We start from the raw sequence: 26,700 nt of genomic DNA on the forward strand, positions 1-26,700 counted from the left end.
AAGTTTATATCTTACATAAACAGCATCAAACCTAGCTTAAAAGTTAGTTTCCACACAAGTAGATTTCAAAATTTGCAGAAATTGAGAAAAAGTAGTCTAGCCTAACAATATACAACCACTTTAAAAATACTGAAGTATCATCTATGCAACACATCCTCATCACTACATAAACTCTTATATTACAAAATAGATTTCCACCACCACATACCAGTCTCCAAAAGCTTTTTATTTCTCATCCCAAAGTAGTACATATTATAAAAATAAACCATTATTTATTATTTGGTTATTTTTATCATACCATTTATCTTTTTTTTTGAAACAGAAGACATATATAGGAAAAAATAGTTCTCTGTGGATATCTCACAAAGCATCAAACTCTGCATTTGTTCTACTGTTGCAGAAAAATGAAACATCTCCAAAATAAAGGATAAAGTCTTGGCAGCCTATTCTTCCTCCCTTTAAACTGCAATGGCCTGTATGCACATTTATGGAAACTCAGTAAGGCCGGAACTGAGAGGGATGGCTATCTGAGGGAGGCGGAGGAGGAGGAGGCGGAGGTGGCAAAAATGGATATGATGAGTTGTACACGTTTGGGCCTGTCCAAAGCATATTCACATTTGAAGGTGGAAGGTGGAATTGATGCATCTCATTAACAGAACCAAAAACTGGAGGAGGAAAGGGATACTGTTGCATCATTGGATTTTCCTTTCTAGGAGGTTGTGGAAACACTGGAGATTCCTGATGTATTCCGTTGTCTGAAGAGTATAGCTGTGGTGGTCTTACTTGTGGTCTCAAAAAGCCTGGAGGGCCTGATGGAGGAGGAAGTGGATCCCTGGAGAACCCTCTGCCGCGGTATCCCCTTGAATAACTTGAAGCAGGCTGTTGCATTGACTGGTGAAGTCCTTTAATCTCACCTTAAAAAAAAATTTAAAACAACAAAAACCAGAAAACACACAAAATTTTTAATATTATTTTGGAAAGATTAAGTTTAGTCCTCACAAATATTTCACACTTAAGTTAAGGAAATTTGAAAAGTAAGCTTATCAACAAATAATACTGGCAAATAATATATAAACAACAAAATAATACTGGCAAGTCTACTGTTTAGTAACTTATCTTGATTTATTACAGTAATATAGAAAGAATGATCCTAAGGGTTGCAAATTCAGTCATTAAAAAAGAAACTTAACTTTCCGCCCCTGCATCCATTTTCATTTGTATTAATGAATCACAGGAACACTCAAACTGTGAGTATTTTGGAAGCTTTGGTTTAAAACGAGATTTAAAAAGCAACAAGTTTTAAAACTGAAGATAAATCAACACTGCATTACACTAAAGTGGTCTAAAGCTTTCAGACCTGAGTTGATATTACAGCACAGACACAGGACATAAAAAATTATTCAAACTCAAATTAATAAAATTAACTTACTCTATGAAAAAAAGGCAGCCTGTACCTTTATCCAATTAACTTTCAGCATTCATCTTTCAAAGACTAAAATTTTTCCCTGTATAGGTCACTGTAAGCATATATTCATAACAAATGTACTGTCACTTTCTATAAATACCACAAGATTATTAATGGGATAAGTGTTATAAAATTAAAGGGCAGTGAAATATTAAAAATGTTCCAAAGAGCTGCTAAGATATTTAAAAGGCTGTAGAATTTAAACTGAAACATGATCTTTAAAGGATTTTAGAGCTAGAAGCAAAAATGTATTTAGGGACATAACATTGCATAAAATCACTGAATTTTAAGAACCTACGTGGATCTAATCCTTGGCACAAGACTACCTAGAAACATTTTCACTTTTGAAAAGCTAAGTCTGGAAAAGTAGTTGGATACAAAAATTCCTACTTATTTTCATGGGGGACTCCATTGGGGCATGCAGTTCTCTCAGAAGCATTGAAGTGAAAGTATTTGAGTGAATATTTTTGTTCTTTCTTTTCCTATCAAAGACTATAACAATGAGCCAATTTTAATACACTCAGAGTTTCACGAAGATGCAACCAAGCAAAACTCCAGCTGAGACTGAATTTGTGCCTCAATCTGCCAGATAGCCCTGCTGTTGAATTCCACAGCCAAACTAAATTGCATACAATGTCAATTTATACCATGTTATTTAGAGAAAAATACAGCAAATCATAACCCATGACAGATTGAGACAGTTCCTCCTGTTGCGTTCACACTTACGGAACATAGTTCAGTAACAGCCTCAGCAAGCCCTAGGCAAAGGCAGGTCTGCAATAAGCTGGCAGAATAAAGATATGGTGTAAAACATACCACATGCTAGATAAGCAGGAACCAGGACAGAAAATAACCATCAGCAACGAAGGGAAAGTATGTCATGATTCAGAACCTTCACTTAAGGGAGAACTGTCAAGACCATAGGGCAAAAGCCAGTCCAATAAACACCACTGCTTTATTTAAAGGGTACAAGGAAGGGATGCACTGTATACAGAGTAAAATGGTTAACAGAACAGTTACTGACTTTGCAGATCAAGAGAAAAGGGATTCAGTTGGGCAATGTCTAGCAGCTCTACAAAGGAAGAGCAGCAAACTCACAGAAGGAAGCACTGTGCTGTAGACAGCTGAAGCAACCTGGTATGTAAGCAGCAGCAGAAGAGGGAGAGAGGAGGGGATGAGAGTCAGTAGTATTTAAAGGGAGTCAAAAGAAAAAGCATGCAACAGAAGCAGACCAGTGACAACAGAAAAAGAGGGATTTGATTTAAATTATTCAATCAAAAAGGCAACCAAAAAGAAAAAAGTTTTGTCAGAAGAGAGGCATGAGAGAAGACAGATAAGAAAATGTGATTACTGCAAACAGAGCACAGCTGCAAACACGTACCTGGAATAGATCTGTCAACAGTAGGAGAAAGGAAGGTGAAGAAAGCTAGGTATATTATGAAAAACTATACATAGTTTATTAAACTACTATAGGTTTGTTTATCTAAAAACTGTGTTAGGTAAACAGAGAGGTTCTGAGTGGGCTACACATAAACAGTTATTTTAAAGGTGTATTTATACGCCATGGGTGAGGAAGAGCTTCCTTTTCAGACAGAGGAATAAATTCCCCATCTAAGACTTGCATCTCCTCCCTGACTGTCAAAAAAAATAGGTTCCCAATAATTACACATGGCCTTCCTCTATCTTCTCCCTGCACTCAAAGGCTTCAGCCTGGGCCCCAGTAACCCCTGCAATAAGAAAGCTCCAAACCCCAAAAGGTGGTACCTGTTTTACATCCTTACTGTGTGTCAGCTGACATTGTCATAAAAGCCTTTGAATCTCTTCTGACAACTGTCCCACTCCTATACTACTTCCCTCACACAATTTAATGGAAAAATCTATATATTCCTTTTAAAAAAATTAAGGGATGTAGCCACAAATTCACAAATATAACTTTGAAAACACAGAAATACCAATTAACTGTACGAAAGCTCAATCATTAAGATAGATGTCATTGTGTATTTCAAACTCAGTTTAACAGGTAAAAAGCATTCTTCCATAACATTCACTCACTTGATGCACTTGTTTCTGATTTGAGTTTCTTCCTTCCTTGACTTTGAGGCTTCTTTTTCTTCTGTTTTGCCTCTCTTTCTTTTTCATCATCACTGAAATCCAACGCCTAATAAAAATAAAAATAATAAAAAAAGAGAACAAAGCCATATAAATGCTGCAGAGAACTTTAGTTCTAGCAATAAATCACTACTTAGAAAATAATTCATCCTGCAGTCAGCTTAGAATATTAAAGCTGCACTTTCCTATTTTGCATTGAAAGAGCCATCACGTGTTCAGCTGTCTTCTCAACACAATCAAAAACTTAAACACTCCCCAAATTTCTTACAAGATAATTATACAATACTCAGTTATTCCCTCTAATTGTCCTAAAACCAGCAACATTCAAGTACTGAACACAAGTTTTTCATTGCTTAGACGTTCATAAGAAAAAAAAATGGGAATTTCTAAGGAAGCTGGCTAGTTATTGCCAAGAAAAAGCTTTTGAAGGGCAAACTACAGACCAACTGAATTAAAATACAGATTTTCGAAATAAGCTAAAATTCAGCAACCAATACGTAACTTAGCACAGTTAAACTACATTAAAAAATAACTGTAGTTTAAAAATGTCACTAATTTGACATTTTCTGTAGTATATTTAATAACACTGTTCCCATTAAATTTGCAATAGCAATGTTATTCCCAAGGAATTTTCAGCTTTGGAGAATGTTGTCATTTACAGGAGATTCAATGTCACTGCAACATTTTGTTCCTGTTACACAAGGTTTTACTACCTTTCGAATCCTAGCTTACATTTAGAATGAGGAAAAGTTATTATGGATAGGAAAGAAATCTGTCAGCATAATTAGTTCCCTGAAAAACACCTTGCTTATATGTCTTAAAAGGGTCACACAAATATATATATGTACCTCTATAGCATATATATATATATAGATCTCAAAAACACTGCACTAAAACAGTACTAAAAAAGCCACATAAAAGTTAATTCTGAATACAACTATTTCCTCTTCTACATAACTGGATTATATTCTTACTCAAAAAAAAGGAATACCACAAGACGATACATACCACAAAGTAAAATAATTCACTAACTCCTGCTTTTTCTAAGGACTTCAATACGCCATCCTCTAGTAGAGCAGAAATAACAAACAACAGGTACCTTCTGTTGCTAGCTAATTTCCATGTAACATTCCATAAAAGCTGCCTCTCAGAGAAATCACAGTTATCTGTTCCTGCTAGCCTTGCAGCATACAAATCACACTTTGTCATTCTATGACCCCAAAGACAAGGCCAAGGGAAATTGTATTATCAAGTCTACAGTTAAGCTGGGCTAATTACAAGCCTGTCAGAAAAGGAACACTTACCATATACCTCAAAGCAGCAAGTATAAAAGGCCTAACATGGATTAATTTAACGTTCACACAAAAAAAAGCTTCACCGTATCACAAAAAGAACTGACTCCAGCAACTGCACACAGTTTACCGTGGAAGCTGGCCAGAAAAGTTATAGAATCAGCTGCCAGCTGAAGGCTCTAAAAGAGCAAGAGACAATTTCAAGCATCAGTAGCATAAAATTTAATCTGCACCCTTGTTAACAGCTATTACCTTCACAGAAAAAGCTACTTTCTATCAGCTCATCAGCTGTCACAGTTTGGATATCTCAATGTAAACTCTAACTGCTAGAACTATCCAAACATCATTCTAATTAAGGATTACAAGATGTTAGATGTGGTGTTTTCTCCAAAACAGAGCACACAGACATATCACAGAGACAGAACAGCTGTGGAAGCAAAGGTGTCATAGAAAGCAATCAAGTTTGCCCATCCTTGCCATCACTGATTTCATTCAAGCTTCCTTCCTATAGTGAAGTACAGTAAACACAAAGTTCCCCTGCACATTCAGATTCTAATCTGAAGGCAACAGTATCATAATTAAAATTAAGAAAAATAATTCAAAAAATAAAGATCAACTTTGGAAAAAGCAATGAAACTATATCTGCAGAAGACTTGACAGCCTAACTGCATTTAGCCAAATTTTAGTTACTTACATTCTTACAAATTCAAATTACACATTTACAAGCTTATCTCCTGAATAGCTTTAAAAATATGGCTAAGAAACAACAACAACAACAAAAAAAAAAAACAACAAAGACCTCACCATTAGCCAATAAGCACATTTTGTATTATCATCACTAGGAAACTGTTTGATGAAATAAAGCTAAGACTAGACAAAAGTTTGTACACATATGCAGTCTTTCAAAGCTCTACTGATCATATATCCACAGTTTAATTCTGTGCAACACCTCTACTTCTCAAATGATGATTCCCTGTGAGATGATGTCTCCTCGAGAAAGGCAAGCAATTCACAGTCAGAACTGACAGATAAGCGTTCTTTGAGAGAAGTTAACATTTCTCAGCTCAGTTCCATTTGTGGGAAGAAAAAAAGGTATTTCAAAATGTGTCATCCTCACCATACGGAAAAAATCAACATTCTGGGTTGACAGACTAATACATCACTACAGAGCCTATCTTCAAGCATAGAAAAACCCGCGTCACAACATCTTCCCTTCAAGCCAGAACTGGCCTGAGATAAGGACTGTGAATGCAAAAATTGATACTATCTCTCACAGCATGATGCTGTCCCCACAGCATACTTCTCGACAAGTTGCCCAGTTGTGCGATGAGTGGGTTCATGGTGTGCTGGGTGAAAAACTGGCTGAAGGGCAGAGGTCAAAGGGTTGCAGTGACTGTGGATACATCTGACTGGTCACCAGCAGTGTTCCTCAGGGTTCAACTCTAGGGCCAGTTCTGTTCAATACATTTATCGAAGATCTGGATGCAGGAGTTGAATGCACCATTAGCAAGTTGATACCAAACTGGGAGGTGCTTGTTGACTCTCTTGAGGGGCAAGAGGTCTTGCAGAGGGATCTAGACAGATTCGAGCATTGGGCTATGATTAATGGGATGAAACATAACAAGTCAAAATGCCATATTCGGCACCTAGGATGGAGTAACACCAAGCACAAGCATAAATTGTTGAGAGGAGTGGCTGGAGAGCAGCCCTGCAGAAAGGTATCTGGGGTCAACAGCAGGCTTAATAGGGGCCAGCAGCATGCCATGGCAGCCAAGAGCACAAACCGCATCTTGGGGTGCATCAAACACAGCACAACCAGCTGGTCAACAGAGGGGATTATCCTACTGCACTCAGTATTGGTGCAGCTTCACCTCGAGTACCGTGTGCAGTTCTGGGCACTGCAGTTTAAGAAGGATGTGAAGGTCCTTGAATGTGTCCAGAGGAGGTCAACAAAGCTGGTGAAAGGGCTGGAAGGAATGTCCTATGAGAAACAGCTAAGGACTCCAAACTTTGTCTAGTTTGGAGAATAGGAGGCTGAGGAGTGACCCCAGCTCTCTCCACTTCCCCTTCTCAAGAAGCTGTAAAGAGATGTGACGATCTCCTCTCCCTGGTATTCAGTGAGAGCATGCGTGGGAATGGTTCAAATCTGCACCAGGGGAGGTTTAGACCAGACATTAGGAGGCGTTTTTTACTGAGAGGGTGGTCAAACACTGGAACAGGCTTCCTAGAGAGGTGGTCAATGCCTCAAGCCTGCCAGTGTTTGAGGCACTTGGACAATGCCCTTAACAGGCTTTAGCTTTTGTCAGCCCTGAATTGGTCAGGCAGTTGAACTAAATTATTACTGTATGTTCCTTCCAACTGAAATAGTCTGTTCTATTCTGTTCTAAAAATTGGTTAGAACACACACACAAAAAAATCCAACCCACAAAAATAATCTCTTTCTTACTTAATTATAAAGAAGCACATACCACATAGCTTAGAACTATGTTATGAACTATGTTATGTATAAGCTTCTGGAAGATTCAAACCAAGCAGATAGAGAGACTTCTTTAGGATACTATGGTAGACACAAGGCTTCCAGGAATTTCAGCTATTTTGGAAAAGATAGGCTTAAAGGAGAAATTGCCAGGAAGTGACTCAAGTGTTGAGCTAGAAAACAAATCCCATGAAAACACCTCAATAAAACTGTCATCCTTGCAATTCTTACCGAAGAACAGAATAGTCATGAAAAGTATAATTAGAGCGGAGTTAAGGAGGACTGGTCAGGAAGCCTGGATGTCACTGAAGAAATCTTTACAGATCCTACAGTAAATGATGTCAATGGTTATGAGGAGCTCTCACTTCTACACAATTTTGTATAACTGCCTTTGTATGAAGGAAGAAGCTAATCTCCTCTTGTGAAATTAGTGTTTTGTAACAGCGAACAGTAGGAAAATCTTACTAAGAAATCATTCAAAGAATGCAAGAGGAGGTGTCAAGTTAATCTAACAGAGCAGACAGCTTAAACAACAAAGTAGTACAGTTTGCAGAGTACTAGCAGGCCTTTAAGGACAAACAATTGCTTGTAGCAAGGTAAAAGACAAAGCTGCAGTGAAAGAACAGTAAGGACAAATTCCCTAACAGAAGCAAAACTAATAGGCAAGGTAAAAACATTGCTTTTTTTTTTTAACTCAAAATTGAACATTCAAGTTGTCAAACATTTTCTTGAAGGACTAGAGGAACTGAAGATAAAGATACAGATTTTCCCAATTGCAAAAAGCAAGTAGAAAAATACAGCTAGTACTCTCTACATAGACTGTGAGGCCTCTCGAAGAAAAGCATGACCTTTTTTTCAATGAATAAAAGAGGTACATCCAACTGTTGTCTGTGTGTCACGGTTTAACCTCAGTTTGCAACCAAATGCTAAACTGCTCACTCACCCCTCTCCTTTTCCAGGGGAATGGCGGAGAGAATCAGGGCCGGGGGGAAGGAGAAAAAAAAAAAAAAATGGTATTCTATACCCATAGACATCATGCTCAGTATATAAGGGGAGGCTGACCAGTGGACAGCTAAGGATAATCCTTAGTTTATTGTACATCTGAGAGCTCACACCCCGCTTCCAGGACCCATCACAGAAGGTAACAGGAGAGCAGATGCTCTCATTAATGCAGCCCTCATTCCAAACGTACTCATGCAAGCCAAGCTACCCCATGAATTTTATCACCAAAACTCTGCAGCCCTTCAACAACAATTTAAGCTGACACGAGAACAAGCTCGGGCAATCGTGCATTCCTGTAGCAGTTGCCAGAACACAATTATACCACCTCTATATGGAGTTCATCCACGTGGTTTGTGCTCTCAAGAATTATGTCAATCTGATATAACTCATGTCCCGTCATTGGGCCGACACAAATATGTACACATAACTCTTGATACCCATTCCAGCTTATTATTTGCTTCTGCTCATATAGAAGAATGTGCTCGAGATGTTTGCCAACATTGGACGTCAGTGTTTGCTTGTGTAATATCTTGTGTAATTAAAACAATAAACAAAAAAAAAAACCCTATAGTTACTTCAGGTGGTGGTTCTTGGTCATTCTTCCAAGACGCATCTGAACCTTTTTCCCTAAAAGAAAAAACAAAAACCCACAAATTAGACAACCAAGATAAAGGAAAATGGTATAAGGAGGCTATGGAATATCTCATTTGAATCACACAGTAGTAACGTATTCCAGGTTAGAAATAGTTTGCAAGAACTGTACTGTAGCAAACAGGGTAACACTTTCTTTAAGGTATCAGATCTCCTACATCAGGAGCTGCCTGTTTTAAAAAGAGGCATTTGTGTTTTATTTCTAACTGAATAGTAACATATGCATCAACTTAGAACTTCACTACATATGTCACTTGAAAAATCTTCATACTTTGAGTGAAGACTGAACACTTCACACAGCTAATATTAAGCTTTCATCAATATTCTCTCAGCACATCCTTTTGAACCTAAATTGCTCTGAACCTGAATTGAGGTAGTTCACTGCAACTTTCTTATGCTGACTAACTCCTGACTACAGTCATAAGCTTTCTCGTTCTTCTGGTTTCAGAATATACATCTCCAGTTAAAAAGGACAATGAACAAGTCTAGCAGGACGCAGGCTTTAACTATATCAATAGTGAAAGGAATCTGGAACCAAAAAACCTCTACGCTTGGCTTACAATTCTATTAACACCGGTGACAGAGGAATCATGAAAATACATGAGCTTCTTTAGAATGACCTTGCTTCTCAGATAATACAACATAAACCTATTTTTAGCAACAAATTACTTTGCATTCAAGAAGTTTTACACTACACTCATTTATTTTACTATAAAGTGTAAGGCTTATTCATAGCACTGCAAATCCGTACAGATTGCATGCCAGATTTCAGAAGAATCTTCAAACTTAAAGGTTTCTTTCAGATCTTAAACCTGATTTATTTCCTTTTCAAAGTACCATCACTGTTTTGAGTAGCAGTTCTAAAACTTCAAGCCTATAATACTCCACAAGCTGGTCTGCAGACAGTGAAATAAAAATCATTGGTCATTAAATTTGCAATCTTCTGAGGTCCAAAAGCCTTCTTGTGCAGCAGTGACCAAAACTCAACTTTTCTACTATCCATGCCATCTTGGTTTCTTTATATAGACATTACAGCACAGATCAGAAATCAAAATTCTTTATCCTTTTTCAATTACATCTACTTTGTGAAAAGGCAGCTTCAACAAATAGTACCAATTGTTTCACAAAAGCTTAAGAACCTTTACTGACAAAACTCAAAAATAACATACTGTTTCAGTGAAACGTAACTTAAGTGACATTATTCAGAAATTATGGTTTACGATAGATTACACAGGTGTTCACACTGCTCATTTTAATGCAGAGCAAGAAACAATATTTTATGCACTGTTCAGCTGCAAGTCATGAAAGTGTGAAACATCTTAGCTAGCGTCCAATTTTGTACCAAAGTAAAGTACTACCAAAAGACAAATAGTTCCCAAAACTAGTTGCAAAACACATAACAAACTAAGACATGAGTCTCACATCTCAGACGCGGAGTATGGCACACAGTTATTGATGTAGTAAGTAGATGATTAAAGCCTGTGCAGTTACTGGGCTAAGCAACAAAGTTTAATGGCACAAATTGAAGACCAGCTGGCATCAAAATGCTGCAGAAAAACAAACAAGCAGCAGAGTGAGAAAGTGATTTATTTTGGTCTTCACGGAAAGTAGAAAAAAAAATATGCTTGTTGCTTCCACAGAAATGGCAAAGGGGAAAAAGAGGAAGAAAAAAAAGCAAACAAACAAAAAAAACTCCTCCAGACCTGGCCACATGCATGACTAAAGAAAAAAATTATTCAGTATGAATACTGGCAGAGTTGCAATTAATGCAGACACCAATATTACTGCTATAGTCAGAAAAATTTGCAATTCAGATGAGAACTAACCCTAATAAACAGAGACCAAGTTGCTTGTACGACAAAGGACTTTTTAAACCTATACTTATTTCAGACAATTATTCATCAATAATTAGAACACTAATGCCTAGCAGCCACTTATTACTCTTTGTTTCTTATTCTGTATCTTTGAGTACACCTCCTTTTAAAGAGCAACAAGTCCTATTCATATATGCTACTTTCCTCAGGCAGACTGGAATACACCAATACTACTGAGAAGTTTCTGAACATCATACTACATTGCCACTCAAATCTCTCCCCTCTACCAAATTTACAGCAGGTAATTTCCCTACAGAATTGTTATTCTCCAACTGCACAACAGATTTACTGATAATTAAATTTCAGTTCTGGCCTTGTAACATGAAATAAAAATAGTAAATAAATACAAACGTGTTCAAAATTCAAATAAGTTTATTGTAAGTTATGAAACTAAACAAGAATCTGCAGAACAACACAATCCAGAAACTCCAGCTTGCAAAACCCATGCATGTGTATGTGTGCGAGAAGGTGTGGGAGAGGAAGTATCAATGAATTTTTTTTGTAGTTACATTTTAGGTAACACAGCAACATGAAAAGAAAGTAAGCTCAATATATTAAATTAAATAAGAAGTTAAAAATGTTAGTAATTATAACACTTTAGGAGCTTGTAGTTTACAGCTAGTCTATAGTGTTCCAAAAGCAAAACAGTACAACCTCTGTTACTACAACATAGTTGAGAATATCTAAAAAAAAAGAAAAGTTTCAATGTCAAGCTTAATCCTACAGTTTCTCACTCAAGGCTGAACTTTAATCCAGGACTTTTAGCCATGTTAAAAAATACATTATAACCAGATTAGAAAAGATGTCAGACTCACTGTTTTAGTTTCTCTGCAAATATATACTGGGTGAAGTCCTCCACTGATGGAGCAAAATACATGCTATCTTGCACACTAATACTTTTTGCTTTGATATGCTCCGAGCTGTTAAACCTTAACACATAAAAGGGATGTAGAACAGGACCAAATATCTCAAAGATCTGAAACATAAACAAAATTAAAATGTTTAAATAAAGCACCAAGAGTAGATAGCTAATTTCACTGTAGGCAATGTGAAATTTTAAGATATTTTGTATTTAAGAAGTTTGATACATTTTCAAAATGCAGCATGAAATACAGTTACTTTCATGCTTTAGTTTTATTATCACATTTTGTTTGACAGTGTATTTCCCCAGCTCCTCTTCAAATCATAATGTGGAAAAGTAAGTTTTTGCACGTTGATGTTGCCTTTGCTCATCCAACTGCACTGCTTTCACTGTCTGCTTCCTCTACTTTAGTTATCTTTCCTCTTGTCAAATCTCTATTCTTCTCTCTCTGTTATGCTTTTGATTCTCTTCTACCTGCAACAATCTCCTGATCTTTACAAAACGCCTTTACATCAGTTCCGCTGGTTGCTCCCCAATTTCACAGAGAGCAGAGAATCCTGAGATGTTGTACAGAACAGCTGCAATTTCAGCTTGTTTTTTTGTTTCACTCACATCTAGCATTCAAATATATTATAGTAGTAACCATTCTAGATGACAGTTTTCTTTCCCCAGAAAATATATAAAATTCAATACAACATTCCTCTCAGCAAACATTCTTCATTATACTTAAGCACATAAAGCACACGCTGGCCTTAGATTGGAACAGCAGAGTGTAGATTTGTAAACATTCCCCATGTTTCCTGCAACTTGACTCTAATTTCTCCAGTCTTTGCCCCCAACTCCTAGCAATAAAAGAGCACAGCCTGTTACTCAATACATCATACATCTGAAAGCAACCTCTCTCTCTCCACACTCTCATAAAATAGCAGAAACTCACCACACACTGTAATTTTGTAAGAATACAATGAATTTCAGGTTAGGAATTCCTGAGATTAAAAAAAATAATTACTATAGCAAGAGTCAAAAGCATAAAAACCAGAAAACCTATGTATCAAGGAAACGTTATCTTTCATTTAGTTGACTTCCACACTACTTGATGGAACGTAAAAGAATACTTTGAATTTTATATCAGAATAAAAGTTTTTATGCTTTACACATACCTTTCCTGCTGCCTGCCGATCTTCTTTAAAAATTATGCTTTCCTCATTTACTGGAGGTAGGCCTCTCAGTGATTCAATTATTACTAAAATGGAAAAAAAAAATCTATTACAACTTTGTTTCAACAGGAGTATATAGTTAAATGCAGAGAAACCTAACAAATCACTACATTATTTGTCTACTACAGTTCATAGAGCTTCACCTGAAAATTCTTGCACTCACACAAAACTACTAACAATCACACATCCCTTCTCCAGAGATATACAAGTGGAAAGATTCACTTATTTACAGCATTACTGTTCTCTGGGGCAAAGAAAGAAAGGAGACCAGATGATAGGTACAGGGCTCCCAGATACGCATGTGTGTGATACACATTGTATTTACCTGGGATGTTTCTTAATTAAGTACATAGCAGAAAGGGTTTGTGTAGCGGGGGTGGAGGCTAGAGTGGCAGCTTCTGCAAGAAGCTGCTAGAAGTTTCCCTTTTGTCTGGTGGACTTGGCCGAATCTAGGGTGGACCTGCCACTGGCCAGGGCTGAGCCAACACACGACAGTGATAACACCTCAGTGATAATATACTTCAGAAGGGGAAAACAAACAAACAAACAACCAAAAACAGAGTGAAGAAGCAGAAGTGTGGGGCAGAGAGGGGGAAGCACGAGCCTTGCGGGCCTTGCAGGCCTCACCCTCTGGCCAGCTGGGCCCAACCCAACCGCAACAAATGAAGAGAGGAGACGTGAAGAGAATCTGATAGGCATCTGCCTGAGCTGATCGTGAAGAATTTCTTGTGAGAGGAACAGCTGCAGACACCGAGGACAGTGAAGAAAAAGGGGGAGGAGTGATGCTGCTCCTGGCCAGAATTCCCCTGCAGCCTGTGGTGCAGCCCATGGTGAGGCAGGCTGTCCCCCTGCAGCCCAGGAGGCCCATGGAGAAGCAGAGATGCACCTGCAGCCCATGGAGGGCCCCACAGTGGGGCAGGCGGATGCCTGAAGGAGGCTGTGACCCATGGAGGGCCCACAGTGGGGCAGCCGTTCCTGAGGGACTGCAGCCCGTGGAAAAACAACCCACGCCGGAGCAGTTCATGAAGAACTGTTGCCCGTAAGAGGGACCTCACGCTGTAGCAGAGGAGTTCCTCTGAGAAGGAGGAAGGAGCAGTGGAAAACAATGTGTGACGAACTGACCACAAGCCCCATTCCCTAATCCCCCTAGTGCTACTGAGAGGAGGGGAGTGGGGGAAGGAGGTAGAGATAATATAAAATAAAGTTGAGCCCAGGAGAGGGGAGGAGTGGAGGGGAAGTTGTTGTCTTTGTTCTCTCTCTTTATCCTACTTCAGTTTTATTAATAATAAATTGAAATAGCTTTCCCCAAGTTGAGTCTGTTTTGCCCATAATGGTAACTTTAAGGATCTCTCCCTGTCCTTATCTCAAACCTTGAGTATTTTTTCATATATTATCTCTCCCTATTCCCTTGGAGGGTGAAGGGAGTGAGAGAGAGACTGCACAGCTTGGTCCCGAGCAGGGCTAAACTACAACCCAGCAATAATCTAGTTTTTTGAGTGTAGATATATTAGATATATTCTGCCTTCTTAGTATTCCAAATGAAATTCTCATTGGAAAAAAGAACGGAGATGGCTATTCATTATAACTTCTCTAGCAGGTCATAAGAATCAGACTAAAACACAGAGATGTCTGGCAGTCCAGTCACAGTAGCAACTAGTGATGTATTTCAAATTGTGTATCTGCATTCATAAATTACATTTCTGCAATTTAATGTCATATAATAGTCTCACAATACATTTGGGCCTAATCCATGATTAATGATGGTATGAGTCGTCAGAGCGAGCAATTCGTTCTCGTAGCTCAAAATATGAAATCTTAACAGTTAGTAGACAAATACAAATGGACACAGAAGCACATTCTTCCTCCATTAAATACAAAATCTGATACATAGGCTATATAATTTTTAGATTTTTCAGATTAAGAGACATAAAGAGCTTATTCTTTACCAAAATCTTTACAGTAGTTCACTCTCTTTTTTGGTAGTTCACATTTGTTGCTTTAGTCTACAGAAATACTAGGTCTTCCTTTACATTCAGCAGGAATTATACGTAAAGCTATCACTACAGAGGTCTAGCAGCATCACACTCAAAAATTCTGATTCTGAAGGTAATCTTTTCTACCTCAGTTAAGCATTCTCTATGCCTCTCCATCATCAAATACAGTCACTCAAGCACTTAGTGTCACTCAGACTCCAACAAAAACTAACAAGACTATCACTGCTAAACTTACATAACAGGACTCAAAGCAATAAACATCTCATCCAGCTAAAACTCCAGTTTTGCTACTATTTCAATTTGCAAACACCTTGTGACATACCAAGCAACCCTGTGACAATACCCGGTGAAGTGGTGGAGTCACCATCCCTGGAGGTGCTCAAAAAACGTGTAGACATGGCACTTCAGGACATGGTTTATCAGGCATGGTGGTGTTGCATTGACAGTTGGATTTGATGATCTTAGAGGTCTTTTCCAACCATAACGATACGATGATTCTGAGTAATATACCTTAGCCAAAAAAAACCACCCCACCAACAACAACAAAAAAAAAAGGCAAAACAAAATACAACAACAAAAAAAATACCACACACTAAAAACTCTCATATAGTGTTCTCAACCTGATTGATCGTTCATAGCCTCCAGTCTTCCAGGAGGCTAAAGAAAATATCCTGAAAACATAAGTCATGCCAATTCCATGAAACCCAGGAAAAATATTATCACCTAGAGCCTGTTTGACTTATAACTCCTACTACCCCAACCCACCCCAAATCCTCAGCTTCTACTCTTCCAGGGCCCAAAGTGCAGTCCTGGGGCAGGTTTCTCATACATATCAAAGTTGTTTACTTTCCAGGCTACAACCCACACAGTGAATTTTTCTTTTCCCTTTAAGTACCTTGAAGCAAAACTTGTTAAAGTGCACAGAAAGTACTGTCATCTTGGTTTTAGCTAGTGTGAAGCAAGCATGAACCTATACTGTTCTAGCCTTAAATTCACCTCATAGTAGGAAATAGCCAACTTACAGGTATCACATAGTGCAGACTGATGAACTCAGAAGCTTGCTACAACAGCAGATGTTTAGTGTATCAAAGGGACAGAAAGTGTTCAGGATACTGATTGTTGTGCCAAAATAATATTTGTTTCCAGATGAGACCTCAACTCCCCTCATACTGCATACAAACCTGGTATAAACAGGTATCACCTTCGTTCAAAAAATCAAAAACAAACCCACAATTAGCTGGCAGAGTCCCTAATATTGCCACAAATCAATTGAAATTGAGGCCACTTAGACACCTGTTTCCAGAAGAACTTAAAAGAAAGGAAAACATGTAGAAAAAGGAAGTCATAAAGCAAGGTAGCAAAAGCAGAAAACCACCACAGATATCTTAGGGTTTTATTCCATTCTCACAGCTTTATTTCATGTATGATTATTAGTCTGTTTTCTAACTTTCACCAATAAATCTAAATTCAACAATGAAATATATTTCAGTTACATGAAGTAGAATACAGACTCCAGAACTCACCTATCAGTAAACTGATAGGATTTGAAAAGGTTATACACATCAAGGAAGATTAGAAACTAATGACAGTTTTCAAAACTTAAGTCTTTAAAAACAGCTTTGTTTAAACATTCACGTACCAGATCAAAAATAAGAATAATTGCAAACTATGATTCAACCATTTATCTTTTTTCAAACTGTCATTTTAGCCAAAAATAGCCTTCTTGAAGTCCCCAATTTTAACAATAAGCAAGACAGGGCAAAGTAGAGCAAGAGGACAACGTACTACCTTCCACTCTCTCAAGACAGCTTCCTGCACATGAATGAAATTAAATCGAACTCCAAACCAACACTAAGAACAAAAATACTGTAAAGGAATTGCCTGGATTACTTGAGTCTTTTACAATAAAGAAAATTTAATAGCAAAGGGTATTTGCTTTAATTCTCTTGCATCACACTCAACATTAATACTTCAAAATTGAACTTAATTCCTGATTTTCATAAGCAAATAGTTTTGAAAGCAGTTCAAGTAGAACGGAACACTAATAAACTTAAATAGAAACATACTATGGATATATTATTAACATCAGCTTTAGCAAAACTTTGATTTCACGTATCAAAAACTGATGTCCCAGGTAGATCTGAAAAGATCCCTAAATACGTGTATCACATGCAGTTAAACTTACATTCATTGTATGTCTCAATCCCATTAAGCTTACCCTCCAGCACCTACATATCGTGTTAGTCATGCTGTCCTATGACTGCTGACACTGGCAGCTTGCATTTGGTCAAGGTGCCAGAAGTGGGATGAATTAAAAAAAAAAAAAAAACCCCTCAACCATAATATCAATTAGCCAAGCACTGCTGCAATAGCTAAAGAAGGAAGTCTTTTTCCCATCCTCATATATTAACAAGCAAGCACTTGGAACAGCACTGTACTGCATCTGTGCTTCCAGCTATACACTGCCTTTATCTTCAGAGATAATTCAAATACAGCATGTACAACTGGAAGATTTCTTAAAATATTGCAAATGTTCAATCTTATCGTTGCCAGAATTAATATAAAGATCATAATATATGGTGAAAAAAGGCTTCTTTATGAAAAAATCAGAACATGGAAGTCACACAGAAACACATGCATAACAGTGGGAGCATCTTATATCTTTAGGAGATACAAGCCAACTAAAAGGGAATTTGGTAAGTCTGAGTTCTCATTCAGCAACCCGCTACCCCCTGAAATAGAATGTTGCAGTACTGACACTTTGAGGAACAGTGAAGTACTAAATTAATGCAGAAATATACAGAAATTATTTTAATTAAAAACAAGGAAATATATCTTGCCTACCTAGCTGCTCAATGATGCTTGAAACTGTCCCAAAGAGTTTCAGTTCAACATCATCAGGCAGAATTATTGATAAGTCTTCAACAGGAGGCAGTTCCTGAAAATATCAAGTCAATGTTCAGAATACAATCTCGTCACACTAAGACATTCATCACTTTGCTGCTACTTAAATTTGACATTCAGAAAAACCACCTAGCATTTTGAAGATTTAATTAAAAAAAAAAAAATCTAAATTAACTCATCCTGGGAGAATGTCACTTTTGAAGATACCTTTTCAATTGAGACGCTACTCTACATGTTTCCATTGCAACTAAAGTAGAAGCCAATGTTATTCTACTGGAGAAAACCAACAACTGATGGACATTCTATTCATTTTTTTTAACTTTCCAGTTAGATAAATTAAGTTCAATGTACAACACAATAATTGGATAATCAGTAATGAAAAACGAGACAACCTGTAACCACAGTCAATGCACGACAGAAGAAAAGTGTACATAGCAAGAGATAAAACAGTGTACCATCTGATTCAATAAAAAGATGTCCATTCCCTTATGCCATGACTCAGACCATTACAGAAGACGTAAAGATCACAACAGCCTATACAAAGAAAATAATTTTTAGCTAAAAGTTCTATTTGGTACAAGAGGATAATCACAGAAAACACATCAGAAAAAACTATCAAACTCCAGATATACAAATGAGTACTGCACAAACCATACTCAAACTTTTTCCTCAAATGTAAGCATCAAAATGTGCTGTGAAAGGCTGGTTAACACTGAACTCATCATCTAGCTCCAATTTACTCATAACCTGAGATTTCTATGTGTATGCTATACTGCTGTGAATTCAATATGGACTATACGGAATACATACAAGAATTATCTTGAAATTCAACGTCTTCTGAATTTGGAGGCAGAGTCCAAATCTCAGCACTGAATTCCACTTTTAAATGCCATCACCACAAATAAAATCCCTCTCCAACAGAAGATGTCCTGTCTTATCAAAACTTCACCTGATAATCTTCACTCTTAACAAAACTGGTTGGCAAAGGCTTCGAGAGCGACCGGAAGACCAAACAGGAGACAAGACTTTCCCAGATATATATCATAGAATCACAGAATCATAGAACGGTTAGGGTTGGAAGGGACCTTCAAAGGTCATCTAGTCCAACCCCCCTGCAAGGAGCAGGGACATCCCCCACTAGGTCAGGTTGCTCAGAGCCTCATCCAGCCTGGCCTTGCATGTTTCCAGGGATGGGGCTTCCACCACCTCTCTAGGCAACATGTTCCAGTGTTCTATAACTCGCATCGTAAAAATTTTTTTCCTAATTTCTAATCTAAATCTACCTCCCTCTATTTTAAAACCATTACTCCTTGTCTTATTGCAACAGGCCCTACTAAACAGCCTCTCCCCATCTTTCTTGTAGGCCCCCTTGAGGTACTGGAAGACTGCTATCAGGTCTCCCCGGAGTCTACTCTTCTCCAGGCTGAACAGCCCCAACTCTCAGCCTGACCTCATAATAGAGGTGCTCCAGCCCTTTTATCATCTTCGTGGCCCTCCTCTGGATCTTCTCCAACTGGCCCATGTCCTTCTTGTGTTGGGGGCTCCAGGTGGGGTCTCACCAGGGCAGAGTAGATGGCCTTATGGGCCGCAAGGGCGCATTGCCTGCTCATGTTAAGCTTCTCATCCACCAGCACTCCCAAGTCCTTCTCCTCAGGGCTGCTCTCAATCCATTCCCCGCCCAGCCTGTATTTGTGCCTGGGATTGCCATGACCCAGGTGCAGGACCCTGCACTTGGCCTGGTTGAACTTCATGAGGTTGGCACGGGCCCACCTCTCCAGCCTGTCAAGGTCCCTCTGGATGGCATCCCTCCCTTCCAGCGTGTCGACGGCACCACACAGCTTGGTGTTGTCAGCGAACTTGCTGAAGGTGCACTCTATCCCACTGTCCATGTCGCCGACACAGATGTTGAACAGGGCTGGGCCCAACACGGACCCCTGAGGGATGCCACTAGTGACTGGTCTCCACTTGGACATTGCGCTGTTGATCACAACTCTCTGAGTGCGGCCATCCAGCCAACTCCTTATCCACCGAGTGGTCCATCCATCAAACCCATGTCTCTCTAGTTTAGAGAGAAGGATGTCATGTGGGACAGCATCAAAAGCTTTGCACAAGTCCAAGTAGATGATATCCGTTGCTCGTCCCTTGTCCACCAATGCCGTCACCCCGTCATAGAAGGCCACCAAATTGGTCAGGCATGATCTGCCCTTGGTGAAGCCATGTTGGCTGTCACCAACCACCTCCTTGCTCTCCATGTGCCTTAGCATGGTTTCCAGGAGAATCTGCTCCATGACCTTGCCAGGCACAGAGGTGAAGCTGACCGGCCTGTAGTTGCCCGGGTCTTCCTTGTTCCCCTTTTTAAAAATTGGGGTTATGTTCCCTCTCTTCCAGTCATCGGGGACCTCACCAGACCGCCACGACTTCTCAAATACGATAGCCAGCGGCTTGGCAACTTCATCCGCCAGTTCCCTCAGGACCCGCGGATGGATCTCATCAGGTCACATGGACTTGTGCACTTTTAGGTTCCTCAGATGATCCCGAACCTGCTCTTCGAGTACAATGGGCAGTTCTTCATCCTCGCAGTCCCTGCTTGCACCTTCTACAGCTTGGGTGGTGGGACAAGAGCTCTTGTCGGTGAAGACTGAGGCAAAAAAGTCATTGAGTACCTCAGTACCCCTTCTTCATGTCCTGGGTAACCAGGACACCAGTTCCCTTCCGGAGGGGGCCTACATTTTCCCTGGACTTTCTTTTGTCCCCTACGTACCTATAGAAGCTCTTCTTGTTGCATTTTATATCCCTGGCCAGATTCAGTTCTGCCAGGGCTTTGGCCTTCCTTACCTTTTCCCTGGCCACTTGCACAGCCTCTTTGTAGACCTCCCAGGCTACCTGTCTCCATTTCCACCCTCTATAGGCTTCCTTTTTTACTTTCAGTTGGTCCAGGAGCTCCTTGCTCATCCACGCCGGCCTCCTGGCCTTTTTGCCCGACTTGTTCTTCAGCATGAAAGCCAAGACACGAATTCAGATAGAAAAACCACACCCTCCTACAGGACAGTAAATTTTCCAATATTAAACCAAGTTCACTGCTAAGACTTAACCGAGTCATGGATGCCAGAGTAAAGGCCAAAAATGAGAAGGAAGAAAGCTAAGATTTTGATCAAATTGGTGAACCATCTGTCATACTATACATAGTATCTGTCAATCCTACACTTAAAAGCAGGTGGTTTCTAAAATAGTTGCACTAACACTCCCTAATATGTGCTCTTTTTCCCCCCCTAAGCATATATTCCAGTTAAATACTTTCTTTTATCTTTTATTTTACCTTTGACCCATGCTTTAGCAAGTTAGCTATTATTGGGGACTTTTGGGTAAAAAACTAATATCATGTTTCATTTTTAACAGATACATTTTAATTTTCAAATTGTATTCCCTCAAATTTATGTAAGACATTCGACAACATTTTTAAATAGAATAATTCTAGTACTGTAGAATGGCTTAGTACAAGATGCAGTAAACAAAGTAGTTGCTAGAACTTCAGTTCTTATTAACTATCCCTGTCAAAAAGCTATAGCTTTGTTGAACCAGTGAAATTAATCAGGTCAGTCCATAAAAGGAAGACAATATTTTGTAAACACTCGGACTTGCAGCTAGTAAGCTAATGAGACATAAGAGCAGATCAACAAAGCATTTTCAGACTAACATGATTTTTACTTAAATAAATAATTGAGATAAAAGGTAAACAAAACCTGGTAAGTGCAGCTATCTGAGCACACATTTTTGTTGAAAAGTCCAGTGCTGTAAGAAAATGTTGTCATAGAAGCACTTATAATGGTTCTACTATTCATCACACTTCAGAATAAAGTGCATGTAAGCAGGTATAGCTCTGATGTTTTACTCCTTCAGAACATGTTATATGTGTTTCTCAATCTTTGATTAGTTTCAGGGACAACAGAATATCCTAAGAGCTCTTCTTTACTCCAAGTTTCTCCAAAGCAACAGTTTAAGAACTAACAACATACTCCCATCTCCTGTTGTTTTTACTACTAGAGTGTGTCAATGCCTCAGCCTTTCCAGATGTTCATCTAGAACTTAATTACAAACTCTTACAGAGCATTGAAGCAGAGGTAAATTTATCCAAGGGTATCTGCTCTTCAGAGGTGTTTTTCCTCTACCTTTCTAATAATTTCTTGTGCCCTTCACCGGACTTGTTTTTTATTCCAGAAAGCATTTTTTATGAAGGGGAGAGATCAACAGAATAACAGACAAACACACACTGTTAATGTAAATGGACATTACAGTGTTATATTATCCTTTTATTTGTAAGCCATTACAAATGATGCACAGCTAATCATGTTAGCAGATTGTTACTAAAACTCATTCCTTTAAACCTATTGATTTTGACAATATGAGGAATAATGGCAGCAATACTTAATGAGTATGTTATTTATGAGAACCAAAACCAAAAGACAGTATCTCGATGCAAATTAAGGTTCTGATCTGAAATACATAAAATAACGTTATAAGAAAAATTGCAGAAGAAAACAAACACAAACTGCTTCCGTGACCACTCTAATAATCTCTGTAATGCAACCCAAACCTTTCAGAGGCCTAATACAACATTTGAAATTTTTACCTCAAGGCTAAACATATTTGAGATATGTCTGCAAAATATATCAGACCTTCAAGTCTCTCATATAGAAAAAGGATGATTAAAGCCTGCAATATACAAACAACAAAAAATGTACTAAAATATCCAGAGTTTTATCCAGAAATTTGTTTTCATTAATTACAACCATGATTTTATAAAAATGTATTAATCTAAAATGAGCTGTGAATCTCACTTCAGAGTGATCTTAATGCACTGAAAAAGACAACATATTAACTATGCTATACCTGACCTAGTGTAAAGATATTATTTTTACATTCAATCACTAGGTGTTTCAATGACTTCAAAACATATTAAGTTAAAATATTTTAAGTGTGGTTACTAGAAGAAGGTTTAAAAGGTAACACATTGTACTTACATCAATAGGCAACTCATCTTTCGTTTTAACACAGTAAGATCTGTTATCCTTGTCATTTGGATGATCATCTTCATCAGATACTGTTGAAGGAGAACACGAAGAGGAGGATGTAGTTGATGAACTATCTGAATCTGTATCACTGAATGAAAGAAACATGGGAGTTAGAACATAGACTTCTGCATTACAGATAAAAAGAGTGGCTAGGTTATACATTACCCAAACACCTTTGGTTACCAGGTATGTTTTTCTTAAATGTATACATTTGCATACAGAAGAGCAGCAATCTTTTCTGAACCTACAAGCCACTGGACAAGATCATTAAAAAAATAAATAAATAAAATAAAAATCTCAGAAGAGTAGTAGCTTCAGCAGTTCAGACCAAATGCTAACAACTACAATGGCTCATTTTGGTTCCCGCTGCTTCACTGCTGAATGGTGCATGTGGCATGACAGCAATCAACTCTTTAAGCCCATGCAGTCCAGTTTCTCCCGCTGGCTACCCCATAGTTTCAATTGCTGTATCCTCTTTCCTCACTAAGTTACCTTTCACCAGCTATACTGAATACCAAAGCACAGATGCACGTAGAAGACGGAATCCTTTATAAAAAAATATACAGGTTGAGACTGAGCTTTGCCACTGAGATGCCAACATTAAAGCACAAGATCTGCAGACTCTTTGAATTCTACATTCACGTTTTTTCAGCAATGACGCTGCAGGTGTCTTGTCACAAGTGATGCAGGAGTACTCTTGTGAGGATGATGTCAAACAGGACGTTCAAACGGTCACGGTGGCCCAGCCCAGCATGCAGCTGTACAGGCCACTCTCACCAAACTCATCTCTTCATTAAAACCCATACTCTTGTTAATTCAACAATAAAACTCCTAGCGAAATACAACTGAAAACGCCACCTTTAACGGGAAAGAGAAAACTATGGAAGCTGAAACACTGGGGTGGGACTCGGAGACCCCGCTGGCAGAGCGCTGAGCCGCAACACCGCCGTCCCGCGCCGCCGCCTGGGAGGCCTCGGAGGGGAAGAGCGACCCGCGGCCCAGCCCCGGGGCTAAACCCACCTGTCCGAGTCCGACGAGGGGGGAACGGGGGCGGCGGCGGGAGGCCCGACGGGACCTGCAGGCGGCGGCGAGCTGCGCGCTCCCTCGGCGGGCGGCGGCGGGGCCTGGTCTTGCCCACCGCCCTCCCGGGGGCTCAGAGGGTCCCAGGGGCTCGGAGGGTCCCGCGCCCCCTCTGTGCCCACCGCCTGCTCCTGGCCCGGCGCCAGGCCGGCGGTGCCGGTCTCAAACGCCAGGCTGGCCATCGGCGCCACCACCGCCAGCTGCGCCTCCATCCCGCCACCGGCTCCACGCGCCCCGGCGGCTCCCGCGGCCCGCGCGGCCCCGCCCCCAGCCGCACGCTGCTTCCGGCCGCCCCGGCGCACTGGGATTGCGTGGGCCGGGGACAGGACGGGGCGGGGCGGGGCGCGGCGCGGCGCAGGCGTGCGCTGTGGAGCGCGCCCCGGGAGGGGCGGAGCCAGGCCTGCCGTGACGCAGCGTGGCGGGGCGGTGCACGGAGCGGCGGTTGGGGGGCGGGAGCGTGGGCAGCGTGGGGAGCGGGCAGGGCCGCAGGGCAGGCGGGAGGGTACGGGACCCTCTTTCAATTGAGCCATTCTGTTAAGACCTGATGGAAAGCAACGGTCATGAATTTTGTCATCGTTTTTGAAGTCTTGTTTACTGAAGTCTTAGTGCTGAGTAAATTTTGTGGTTCATTTAAGTCAAACACTCAAGTTTTGTTCTGATGAGGCTTGCCTGAAAGATAAAGCTGGACATCAGGACATGACTAGGGGTAACGATTTCAAAACAGAGGGAGGTAGATTCAGATTAGATATTAGGAAAAAAAAAATTTACAATGAGAATGGTAGAACACTGGAACAAGAGGTGGTGGATGCCGCATCCCTGGAAACATTCAAGGCCAGGTTGGATGGGGCTCTGAGCAACCTGATCTGGTTGGAGATGTCCCTGCTCCTTGCAGGACTAGATGACCTTTGAAGGTCCCTTCCAAACCAGACCATTCCATGATTCTATGATTCTGTGATTGTGAGCTTACAAACAAGCCCCTTTAACCCAGACTGCAACCTGACAACTGTGCTGACAGCAGATGCAATCAGCAGAATTTATTTAGTAGGAAAATTAAACATATACAAATTTGATTGTATCCCTGACAGAATTGAATCTGGACAGGGATATAAAAAACAACAAGAAAAGCTTCTATAGGTATTTAGGGGACAAAAAGAGATCCAAGGAGAATGTAGGCCCCCTCCGGAAGGAAACTGGTGTCCTGGTTACCCGGGACATGGAGAAGGCTGAGGTACTCAATGATTTTTTTGCCTCAGTCTTCACTGATAAGGGCTCTTGTCATGCTACTCAAGCTGTGGAGGGCGCAAGCAGGGACTAGAAAAATGAAGAACCGCCCACTGTACTGGAAGGGCAGGTTTGGGAACATCTGAGGAACGTGAAGGTGCACAAGTCCATGGGACCTGGTGAAGCGCTTCTGCGGGTCCTGAGGGAACTGGCGGATGAAGTTGCCAAGCCGCTGGCCATTGTATTTGAAAAGTCGTGGCAGTCTGGTGAGGTCCCTGATGACTGGAAGAGGGGTAATGTAACCCCCTTTTTTAAGAGGGGAACAAGGAGGACCTGGGCAACTACAGGCCGGTCAGCCTCACCTCTGTGCCTGGCAAGGTCATGGAGCAGATTCTCCTGGAAACCATGCTAAGGCACATGGAGAGCAAGGAGGTGGCTGGTGACAGCCAACATGGCTTCACCAAGGGCAGATCATGCCTGACCAATTTGGTGGCCTTCTATGATGGGTGACAGCATCGGTGGACAAGGGACGAGCAACGGACATCATCTACCTGGACTTGTGCAAGGCATTTGGAACTAGAGAGGCATGGGTTTGATGGATGGACCACTCGGTGGATAAGGAGTTGGCTGGATGGCCGAACTCAGAGAGTTGTGATCGATGTCCAAGTGGAGACCAGTCACGAGTGGCATCCCTCAGGGGTCCGTGTTGGGCCCAGCCCTGTTCAACATCTGTGTCGGTGACATGGACAGTGGGATAGAGTGCACCTTCAGCAAGTTCGCTGACAACACCAAGCTGTGTGGTGCAGTCGATATGCTGGAAGGGAGGGATGCCATCCAGAGGGGCCTTGACAGGCTGGAGAGGTGGGCCCGTGCCAACCTCATGAAGTTCAACCAGGCCAAGTGCAAGGTCCTGCACATGGGTTGTGGCAATCCCAAGCACAAATACAGGCTGGGCGGGGAATGGATTGAGAGCAGCCCTGAGGAGAAGGACTTGGGAGTGCTGGTGGACGAGAAGCTTAACATGAGCAGGCAATGCGCCCTTGCGGCCCAGAAGGCCAACCGCATCCTGGGCTGCATTAAGAGGAGCGTGGCCAGCAGGTCGAAGGAGGTGATTCTCCCCCTCTACTCTGCCCTGGTGAGACTCCACCTGGAGTACTGTGTCCAGTTCTGGAGCCCCCAACATAAGAAGGACATGGGCCAGTTGGAGAAGGTCCAGAGGAGGCCACGAAGATGATCAGAAGGCTGGAGTACCTTTCCTATGAGGACAGGCTGAGAGAGTTGGGGCTGTTTAGCTTGGAGAAGAGGAGGCTCCGGGGAGACCTGATAGCAGTCTTCCAGTACCTCAAGGGGGCCTACAAGAAAGATGGGGAGAGACTGTTCGGTAGGGCCTGTTGTGATAGGATGAGGGGTAATGGTTTTAAAATAGAGGGAGGTAGATTTAGATTAGATATTAGGAAAAAATTTTTACGCTGAGGGTTGTAGAA

At 40.6% G+C, this 26,700-nt stretch overlaps 1 protein-coding gene across 2 annotated transcripts; it reads right to left on the bottom strand.

Annotated features, from left to right (window-relative positions):
* Window positions 1–205: 205 nt before the first annotated feature.
* Window positions 206–24,303, bottom strand: NAF1 (nuclear assembly factor 1 ribonucleoprotein). Of its 2 annotated transcripts, XM_086747548.1 has the most exons (9): window positions 23,936–24,303; window positions 22,865–23,003; window positions 17,787–17,880; window positions 12,892–12,974; window positions 11,685–11,845; window positions 8,920–8,971; window positions 3,518–3,623; window positions 2,564–2,599; window positions 206–914 (listed from the first exon to the last, which is right to left on the bottom strand). In XM_086747548.1, exons 1-9 carry the CDS (start codon window positions 24,205–24,207, stop codon window positions 496–498), a joined length of 1,362 nt encoding a protein of 453 aa, XP_086603674.1. In that variant the 5' UTR covers window positions 24,208–24,303; the 3' UTR covers window positions 206–495. The 2 variants fall into 2 exon arrangements, with proteins under 2 accessions (XP_086603674.1, XP_086603675.1); XM_086747549.1 differs by lacking the exon at window positions 2,564–2,599 and having other exon boundaries at window positions 23,936–24,294.
* Window positions 24,304–26,700: the final 2,397 nt, after the last annotated feature.

Source organism: Chlamydotis macqueenii, chromosome 4, assembly GCF_036417535.1.
Source record: "Chlamydotis macqueenii isolate bChlMac1 chromosome 4, bChlMac1.mat, whole genome shotgun sequence".
Lineage (NCBI taxonomy): Eukaryota > Metazoa > Chordata > Aves > Otidiformes > Otididae > Chlamydotis > Chlamydotis macqueenii.

Excerpts from the sequence above, each read along its gene's own strand:
- NAF1 (XM_086747548.1), bottom strand. The coding sequence starts at position 24,207 with ATGGAGGCGCAGCTGGCGGTGGTGGCGCCGATGGCCAGCCTGGCGTTT. Across the intron at positions 17,881-22,864 it reads AAGATGAGTTGCCTATTGAT|GAACTGCCTCCTGTTGAAGA; the intron begins GTAAGTACAATG and ends TGATATTTTCAG. Across the intron at positions 2,600-3,517 it reads ATCAGAAACAAGTGCATCAA|GTTGCTTCAGCTGTCTACAG; the intron begins GTGAGTGAATGT and ends CTTACATACCAG.